General features: G+C 40.1%; 1 protein-coding gene and 1 non-coding gene across 2 annotated transcripts; both read right to left on the bottom strand.

Annotated features, from left to right (window-relative positions):
• Positions 1 to 757: 757 nt before the first annotated feature.
• LOC144641034 (uncharacterized) lies at positions 758 to 5,613 on the bottom strand. Its single transcript, XM_078500094.1, has 4 exons — positions 5,319 to 5,613; positions 3,641 to 4,660; positions 2,110 to 3,142; positions 758 to 1,035 (listed from the first exon to the last, which is right to left on the bottom strand). Exons 1-4 carry the CDS (start codon positions 5,580 to 5,582, stop codon positions 758 to 760), a joined length of 2,595 nt encoding a protein of 864 aa, XP_078356220.1. The 5' UTR covers positions 5,583 to 5,613.
• Positions 4,883 to 4,956, bottom strand: Trnar-ucu (transfer RNA arginine (anticodon UCU)). Its single transcript has one exon. It is a non-coding gene; the product is annotated as a tRNA-Arg (tRNA).
• Positions 5,614 to 10,130: the final 4,517 nt, after the last annotated feature.

Raw genomic sequence — 10,130 nt, 5'->3', positions numbered from 1 at the left:
TTAAAGAAATTTACAGAGGAAAATTTTTCATCCCCAAGTTTTTCATGTTGAAATTTCTCATGTCGCAATCTGCGCATTCTTGGGCGTACTTCAAGCCTCCCCCTCGCTGGCTGTTCAGACTCAGGAAGTCCATGCTCTTATAATGTATCACTGTGGAAAGCTATTATGCAGTACTCGAAATTAAAGGATTTGTATGGGGAGAAGGATACCGTTGTATTCAATAACGAAAATATCAACAAGTCTGAATTAGAAAAATCTTACATTGCTTCAGTTGCTTTTCTTTATGTCTCCGGCGAAGATTCAGGCAAACGAACTAGAGTGGTTATTATTTAATATTTCAAGCTCGTTGAATACAACTTTTCCCCATGCAACAAGTAATCTTTTTTTCAAGTGTTTAGTAATAACACAATTGCACATATTTCGAGTTTGAGTTCCCTGTGGTTCCGAAGCTTTCTACGCAGGCTACCGCAGAATAGACCTTTTTAGCTCCGTTTGATTGTTGTTTGTCGTTTGTCCAATTCAAAACAATCCATGCGGAAATGGATGAAGAATTTTCAGGAGAACGTCACCAGATCTGATAACGGCAATTTGCTCAGATTAACCGCTGCAAGAGCAATTTGAGACCATTTGCTCTAGTAGACTGAGGTAGGGCGCCTTGTTTCTAACTTTCTTAGCTGGAGATTCTAATTCGAATCCTTCACAAAATAATTGAAGTAAGCCAAGTTTCATGTTCTTCAGCGTGCCTTTCCTTACCAGGTCACAGATGTTGTACTGATCGTACACAATAGGATGCTCCAGTTGAAGGAGCTGAGAGGATATCTTGGCTTGAAGTAATGGGTAGTTTCATCTCCTCTTCAGAAGCACGGATGTCCTCCTCAAGCACGACATTGTTACGAGATTTTGCTGAGAGGCGATAAAAGAATGAAGAAACTTGTTGTGCCGTCAGGAATTCCGAGACTCTAAAGAGACGATTTCCATCTGGTCCAATGGCTCTTCTCATTTTCCATGCTACTGTCTCGCCATCCAGTTTTCGGCCTGTTGTTTGCCCACAATGTTAAATTTAGCCTCAAGATAAGTTTTTTGGGCTTCATTAAAACAGTAGGGCTTCTTTGTTTCCTTAAGAGCCCATCCCTCCTCAACATTAGAAACAATTTCTTCGGCTTCCAGTGGCTCTCGGGATTTTATTGTCAAGCATTTTCCCCACATCCCCTCTAAAAGTGACGCATATTGTGTTTTAGCAAGGTCTAACAGCGATTGCCGTTCGACTGATTTAGTACACCTTTCAAATGAAAGATGACATTCCAAGAAACGAAAATCGCTGAAAGACACGAACACAACCTTCCTTGGGGCAGCTGAAGGCTTCCATAGACGTAGCTTGGCTAGTGTCTACAGGTTCCTCTGAAACGGGGTTTTCGCGACCAAGCGGCTTGACAGTCAAAGGCTTAGACGAACCAGTGGAGAAGGGAACTTTTTAGCCACATGTATCCAGATGCTATTTAAATAAAGATAAATGAAAACTTTTTTTGAGATGCTGTTCCATTATCGGCACTTTAAGGTCATTTCCCAGAAATGCATTGCGCAGTTAGGTTCAGTTATCGTCATTTCTCCAAAACGAGTAGGGTGATCTACGATATTTTTCTGTTGTTTTGAATCGAGTAATAATTTTCTTTCTGTAAAATAAATACCGACTAATTCTCAGTAAAGAAACAAGCGTCGGAAACATGAATTTAGCAAGCAATCGTGACTATAATCATGGTGACATAACAGGGATTGATTTGGTGATAGCAAGGTACGTTATTGTTGCTTCTTAATTAGCACGGTTACCCGAATTTTTTTTTTTTCAAAATTTAAGTTCCTATAAGATAACAAAATCAATAGGCAAAGTTTGACAAAAATCTCAGGCGGGTTATACTTTAGTGGAAGCGAGCATAAGGCGCCCTACCAGTGTTTTAGTTCCCCTTTATGAAAAATGCCTTGTCGATTATGTTTTCCAGTACGGTAGTAAATAACTTATAGTACGAAACCATTAGCCTGGCCCATGTCAGAAAGTGATGAGAAACGCAGGTAAAGCATACGCAGGAAACGATCGAAAAGAAACACGAGACACACACAAAGAAGGATACTTGCATCCCATACCTGTCATTGTGCTGGCATTTACAGGAATTTCCTTTCCACTACCAATGTCATACGCTCTTCTGGCTAAAAGGTTTCCTTCGCTAAATCTGAAATTGTTTAATTTGCTGATTCCGGGAATTTTCTGTTGGGTACCACTGATGCTGTGTTCTTCGAGGCATTCAACTACAGCAACCCTAACACCTTCGAGCCCACCATACGACAGAAGAGCATCTTTCATTTGTTCAGCGTTAGTGACATCATGCCCCTCGTTGATATACTTGCGAATATGGGACTTCGCTGCTGCGGCCATTCTGTCAGCGGCTCCTTTACCTCCTTGTGGATCACTGAAATCCACGCCTGTCACGTTTATACCAGTAGACGCTTGAATTGAAGGACAGGCAAGAAGTGTTGGTGCGGCATGATAACAGCCGGCGTTATCTTGGCGGAAGAAGGCCTTTGTGATGTTGGGGTGCTCAGTCGCCAAGGTACAAAGGACATGCTGCATGATGGTGACAACTGCAGCGCTGTCTTGGCTGCACGACTGAACGATGTGGATAAATCCCTGGGATTGTAGCTCACCAAGGACTCGGCGGTAAACAACAGAAATGTGCCAAGAAATTCCTCTCTTTCCGAACCAATCTGATTGCGATTCACGGTATCTTTGGGGAAGGAATTTCATGGCCCAGTCGATGACGATAAACACAGTGTTGTCATCCAGGTTATCGATAGCATCTAGCCTTGCCTTGTCCTGCTGAACACTCCTTAACTGGTGGCACTTCCATTTATGTATGGCATGCTGTGCTGTGCGAAATAGATAGAGCGCCTCGTCATGGTCGTCATCACTAGAGTAAGATGCCCTTGACAATAGTTCCTCTGTATCTTTCAATGTGGATACTATCGCCTCACATTCTGCACACCTCTCGTCATGGTCATGGTCACACTGCTGCCTAAATTCACTTGCCGTTTTGTCACTTAACGCGAACACACTACAGTGTTCCTTCACATGGGAATTTTCGTTCACATGAACCTAAAGAGTGAGAAAATAGAAAACCAATTTATTTAACTATTCTTGGAAAATTAATTTTAGTATTAAACAGGTAGTAGTTATGAACGGTCTTTCGTCGTTTTCCAAAGTGTGCATGGTTATTTATGTGATTTGTCCAATCTAGCGATGCGCTCTGTCGCTGTTTTTTTGTATAATTAGATTTCGTCTTATTTTTTTAACCCTCACAGGCTACATAGGTACAAAACAACATCATGTAATCGTGAATATTTGGAAATGTCGTCACGTGACAACGTTTGTGACTCTGCTTGACGCCTAAAGTAGAGCTAAGTAGAATTTGGTGGTTTTATATGTTGTTCAGGGTTAGAAGGATCCCTTTAACTATTGAGGACTTGGGGAGCAAAAATAAAACCCTGATTATGTTGTACTAAAAGGGTTGAAGTCACAATTCACGTAAAGGGTTTTATAATTAAGGTTGTTTTTTAACTTCACTTACAATTTCACCTGCATTATTTCTATTACCTTGTAGTCACCTTTGAGGTACAGCTTCGCGGCTTTCAGGTTCTCTTGTAAACTTGCACCTAAGTCCCCCGTTGTAGCTACCTTGTTTATTAGCTCAGAAAGATCATCAAAGGCTTTTGCACCTTCAGCGGCAATATAATCCAAACCTTGCAGGGACTTGCGCACTGACGCGCTGCATTCGGATAAGATGCGCAACATTGTTCGCTCACTAAATGGCTTGAATTCAGTTTCTAAGCAATACTCAATGTACTGCTTTGCAATTCGTTGCGGTATCATCGTTCTGATAACATTTGGGACACTGATAACTTTACCGGAGGATAACTTCAGTGATTTATCTCCAAATGGTAAGTCCTGTACTAGATGTGGACTTGTTATGTATGCAAGAAAGTGATCTAGCTGCTTCCTGTCAATCTTTAGTCGTGGAACTGGGGATGCACGTTCCGGGACAGGGGCCGCTCGGCCATACTGCAGACGATGAAGATTAGCAATAGTGTACCTGTATTGAGTGAGTCCAGGTATATGCCAAGAGATTTCTTTATAACTTGCTACTCCAGCCATAATTGATAAAACTTGACGGCGGGTGTCCCAGCTTGCTGCATTCTTATATGCTTCGGCCAATGCTTGTAGATAGCTGTTGTCGGACAAGAACAAAACGGAATCTAAGCCCATAATCTTATCCACTGCAGAGGATAGTTTTAACTCTTTCCACAAATAGGCAGAGTTATCGGGATAAACCACTGACAAAACCGACTTGACTATTTCAGACGAGCGCTTAACATATCGTTCTTGAGTGCGTTCACTTGCTTGGTCCCATTCCATCCAGCGTCTTCCAAGCGGCTCAATGTTGCACTCCTCCAAGAAAGCATTCAGTCTGGCTCTTTGGAGCTGATACTTTCCATCCCCTCCACTGGATGATGCTGTGCTTGCAGTCTCTGACGATAGTTGATAACTTTCGTCTGTTATTTCAAGTTTCTTCATATCTGCTTCTAGCTCCACTGAGCTGGTACTTTCTTCACTTTCCTGCAATATTAAAAGTTAATATGGTGTGGGTGTTCAGGCAGAATTAAAATGACCTATGTAGATAGGACCGCGTGGCACCCGTTTAAATAGGATATTAAATAATTATTTTTAATGTGTTGGAGTGCCGGTAGTAGGCAATACTGCCGATACACCAAATCCCCTTGGATATACACCCTGTTAAAGGAAATTTGGGAGGGTTCCCGCGGGGCAAAGAAAAATCTCTGACCCCGGCGGGATTTGAACCCACGACCTCCGGATTAGATCTACGGACGCTCTACCGACTGAGCTACGAGGCCAGAAGCTTTGAGAATGACTACCTTGCTAGAAAAATGCTTTCAAAGCGACCAACGACCGCCTTAACCGGTCGAGCGCGAATTTTTGATACTGATAATGGATTTATTATCTTCATATTGCCTATATCGACGGATGAGGGCTGATCAGGCTACATCGGGTAGCTAAATTCCTATTATGTAAATGAAATTCATGCATGCAAAAGGAACACTTGTTTTCAGTTGCCTGCTAGTAAGCAGAAAAAATTGCCTGTTTACGAAGTACCTGGAAGATCATTGCTTTTCCGCGCATCATGAAACTAATAAGAACAACAAATGCAACATAAAATAACAGTGTTTATTTAACTGCGAAAATATCGAGGCCTTACCGGTTTTTCCTTTTCTACATCACTTCCTTCAGAACTCTGTGTCTCGCAAGGCGAAACTATCTCGGGAACATCTGAAGCAGACGGAGCTTCCTCTGAGGAGCGGATTGTTTTAAGACTCGATTCCACCGAAAAATCAGTCATGAGCTCAGGTAAGTGTCCTTTGCATCGTTTACAAATTTCTGTGGAAAAAAGGAAAAAGAAACAATGTGTGAATTGAGATAATGTGTATATAATTATGTGAGAGAGAGAAAAAAAGAACTTCATTCTATCTTGATATTTGATAAATGAAAAAGCAAAACAATGCAAGTTAAACACGCATCCACTAAAGAACTGTAAAAAGGGCTCCGTATAGTCAACACCATTTCGTTGTTTTAGTGTGTTCGATAAAAAGCCAGGCAACGTCTCATCAGACTTCTCTATGTCAAAGCGTATTAAAATCAGTACAGCAGGAAAATCACCAACCAAATATGAGTGGGTGATTACGTACAAGGTAGGGTAAATTATGCATCTAAATAGCGTTAGCATAACCACACTGACCGTCTATTGGTAATCGCACAATCTGATTGGCTACACAGGTGCCGTCTATTTAACAATTAGATGGCGAGCTCGAGGTTTCTATCGGCTGAGCTCGAGGTTTCTATCGGCTTCTTTCCTCGCCAACTATCAAAGTCGATGGAAATCGAGAGCAAGCCGTCTTTTTGTGTAAGCGTAACCCACTGTCCGATCTATTAAACTCAGAATATCGCTAGAATTGATTTATTGAAGGTTTTGATAGATAAAATTATGCGAAAACTAAGCGCGCGCTCCGAGAGCCGTCTACTGATCATTATTTTAAAAAAACTAGCAATGGTATATTGAAATTCCTGAGTTTTGATTGGTTAACAGGCAATGGTATATGAGCTCATATACCACTCACCACAAATATGGTAGCCGATACGCGTCAACGAAAACAGCAGGGGAGCTCAAATATTGCAATTCTTTGGACGTTTTTAATAAAACAATTATTCCACTCACGCTTGTTGGATATGAGATAGTTATAGCCAACGAGGTGCGTAGCGCCTCGTTGGCTATCTACCATCTCATATCCAACAAGCGCGAGTGGAATAATTGTTAAATAGACGGCACTTGTGTAGCCATTCAGATTGCGCCCGATTATACCAATAGACGGTCAGTGTGGTCATGATAATGATCGGTAGACGGCTCTCGGAGCGCGCGCTTAGTTTTCGCTTAATTGTATCAATCAATACCTTTAATAAATCAATTCTAGCGATATTCTGACTTTAATAAATCGGTTAGTGGGTTATGCTAACACAATTAGACGGCGAGCTCGAGGTTTCTATCGGCAGAGAGAGGGAGCTGATACTTCTATTTTGCCACGGAACTGGTTCTTGCAAATAACGTTCGTTCCCTCGCACCAGCTCAACTCTCCTTCCCACCTTCCACCCCCACCCCCAACTCGATCCCGGGAGAAGTTTTTGCAAAGCTTTCACGTTCTTACGTGTTCCGATTGGAAGAAACACTTTTCCTGTTAATAACACGAAAGCTGACTCCTTGCTGGTAATTCCACGATCTCCTTTGGTTGACGCGGCCTTATGTCCTGCAATCTCGCTTGGTATAGGACATCGAACCTTTCCGCTCCTCCAGCCAACCCCAAATGTTTCTCGATGTCGTGGGCACACCGTCAATAATGAATGGAAATCTTCGACAATAAACACCCCTAGGCAAGGGACAATAACACAAAATTGCAAAAATCTTAAAGAAGAAAAAATGCTAGTCGCATTTCCAAAACTGATTGATAAATAAGGCATGATTATAAAAACAAGAACCATACCTGCCCTTGCGAGCAATAATTGAATTTCACTTTCAATCCTGTCGTCTGCTACGCTACATGATTTAAGATGAGATGAAACATCCTTGCTGCAATCTCTGAGGGCGACACACTGAAAATCCTCAGGGTTTATCCAGTTTGATCCGCATGACGTGGTATTCTCTCTCAGTAGAGAGGAATAGCTACACGTTGCCATCTACAGCAACATTAAACGAATAGAAGCAAGACGAAAAGCTGATGTCGCTTCCAAAATCGAAAATCTCACCAGAAGAGACTGGATTCTCGGAAAAATGACGGCAAAGCTAGTTAAAAATAACATTTGTTTCGGTCACGTTTTGTGTATCAAATTTCATCTGTTCGCTTTAATTTATTCTATTGACATTGTCGCAGCTTTGAAAACATCATGTTGTTAAGAATATAAGAAGCAAGGAACTGACACCGGTATCTCAAAAACTGCAAGAAAAAAAACTGCGCGAAGAACAAAAGAATAATATTGTCAGGTGAGACTTGAGTCTTTTAATAGTACGTGATCGGCGCCTTGGATCGGCGGCTACACGATGTGAATAAATATTTAGATCAATGGTCGTCGCTATCGCTCTAATTATATTTTTAGGTTCGCCGCTGTGGGTATTGTATGTGCTTATTTATAAATGCAGTGTATCCAAATGTTATCAGAAGCAAATCTACGTAAATTATGGACATAAAATGTTGTAAGGTGTACTAAATTATCAAACTTTCATTTGATGTCGAATCGTTGTGTATTGCGTGACAGCCGGTTTGAGATGTAAACAAAATTAGTCAAAAATAGCCTCAATATTTTTTGCTCTGGACACGTCCCTTTTCGCGGGCCAAAAATGAAACTTTAGTATAGCGAACTTGAATGATAAAGCTCGGATTGTACGTATAAATCTCTTTCCAGGTACATATACTAGGAATTATGTAGACCTCTGAAGTTGGACTCAAATTTCATCTTGACGTCAAAGTCTGTAAGGTGGCTATTTTCAACACGCTAATAAATAGACTCAAAGTTGACAATATAACGTGATTTCTATTTTCCTTTGGAGAGTAAAGGATATTGTTTTACCCGTAATACACCAAATCCTGGACGTTTCTTCTCTGTTGCGTACGAACTTCCACAAGTTGCTCGATTTTTCATTGTTTTTCCGGGGGGTCAAGCGGCTCGTCCAGTCTTATTTTGAACTTTTCGATTTTTAACAAAACGAAAAAGCGATAGAACTTTTTAAATATCATTTTTCAAAATAGTTCACCAAAGGGGTCTTTTGTGTAAAATAAATTCGAATTTGAAATTCCCTTTCTGTCGATCAATTCTCCAAAATTACTGGCAAGTTAATTTTGGAGAATTGACCGACAGAAAGGGAATTTCAAATTCCAATTTATTTTACCTAAAAGACCCCTTTGGTGAACTATTTTGAAAAATGATATTTAAAAGTTCTATCACTTTTTCGTTTTTGTGAAAAATTGGAATGTTCAAAATACGATGACCGGCCTCATGACCCCCCGGAAAAAAACAATGAAAAATCGAGCAACTTTTGGAAGTTCGTACACAAAAATCAGAAGAATTCCGGGTTTGCTATTTTGGGAATTGATAAAAGGTCTTTATATCTTTCCCGAAATACAAAATTCATGTCATGTTACAAAGATTGACTCTATAAATTAACCTGTCGAAAATAACGAACTTATCGTGTAACAAGTCAGTTCAAAATAACGGTAAACTTAAAAGGCCCACAAAAATCTTAGTATATGTATTTATATATAATTCTGTATGTGAAGTTTGAGCTTTTATCCTTCAACTTCATTGCCTCAAATTCTCGTTTTTTGGCCCGGACAAAAGCGACGCGTCTAGAATAAAAAAAAGTACGGGCTATTTTCAGCAAATTTCATTGCAGCTCGCTGAACGGCTGTCACGCCAGGAATTCATAAGAATGCAAGACTTTTTTCTTATTGCGTCGTTTCTGCACCAAAAGACTTAAATACAGCAGTCGCTTTTGAATAATATTTTCTCACTATAAAACCCAGCTCGATACGACTATTTGACAAATCTGACCTTACGAAAGTTTAAATTATAAATCGACAATTTTATTGGCCGGCGGGACGGCAATAAAATTATTCAATCCAAACAAGCAAACACGCAAACAAACTTACGAAATGTAACTACACACCAAGTCCTGCTGTTTTTTTTTTTTTTTTTCTATTGTTATGTTAACAACAAAAACGAATATTTCTTAACAGATGCTCATCACCGTTGTCCATTTGTATTTAAAAACAGTGAGCAATTAACCTTGATTTAAAGCGACGATGTACATTGTATAGCGAACCTTCGCAGTTCAAGCTTGAACATAATTTACATGTAATAGTCTACAGATATAACGCACTTATAAAGAAGCATTCTCTCCAGCGTTTGTTCCCTTAATTTAGGTAGCCATTTGACCTTTTAACACTGCCAATATGCATGATTATTATATAAAACTTTATCCATAAAGATCAAAACAATGCTGTTCGTCGTAATTTGTATAAAAACCACAAACAAGTATCAAGTATCACTCCTATCTTACCTCGGCTCAAAACATGAGCACCACAGCATCAGAGAATTATTTTAGCAAAAACTTGCTTCGTTTGAACGATAGTCCAGCCAAAGTTACGGTAAAACACGACTGTAAAAATGTTACATGAAACAAAACACCGTCACATGAAATATGAGCAGCCCAATCATAAAAGGATAGCGTGACGGAAGTGAAACTGTAAAGTTGCGCGCAATTTCAGAGACTGATTACAGTGGTAGTCTAATTTGAACTAAAATATTGCCAAATACCAAAATAAAATAGCTAAAACAAACTATACTTAGAATCAAGATTATTCCTGTACAGATGCATCGTTAGGGACGTACCATTGTTTTCCCTGGAGGAGGGTGTGGGCGGGGCTGTGAAAAATATCGGGGAAAAAGCTGTTTGCAGGACCTAATAGAC

This window comes from Oculina patagonica, unplaced genomic scaffold (genome assembly GCF_052425735.1).
Source record: "Oculina patagonica isolate OP01 unplaced genomic scaffold, crgOcupat unplaced627, whole genome shotgun sequence".
NCBI classification, from domain to species: domain Eukaryota; kingdom Metazoa; phylum Cnidaria; class Anthozoa; order Scleractinia; family Oculinidae; genus Oculina; species Oculina patagonica.
The sequence above is the reverse complement of the archived record's forward strand: the minus strand, read 5'-3'. Positions and strand labels throughout refer to the sequence as shown.

Bases quoted from the DNA above. Each gene is read 5' to 3' on its own strand.
- LOC144641034 (XM_078500094.1), bottom strand. From the start codon at position 5,582: ATGAAGTTCTTTTTTTCTCTCTCTCACATAATTATATACACATTATCT. The intron at 4,661-5,318 runs GTAAGGCCTCGA...TTAATATTGCAG, and splicing joins ATGTAGAAAAGGAAAAACCG to GAAAGTGAAGAAAGTACCAG. The intron at 3,143-3,640 runs GTAATAGAAATA...CTCACTCTTTAG, and splicing joins ACCTCAAAGGTGACTACAAG to GTTCATGTGAACGAAAATTC.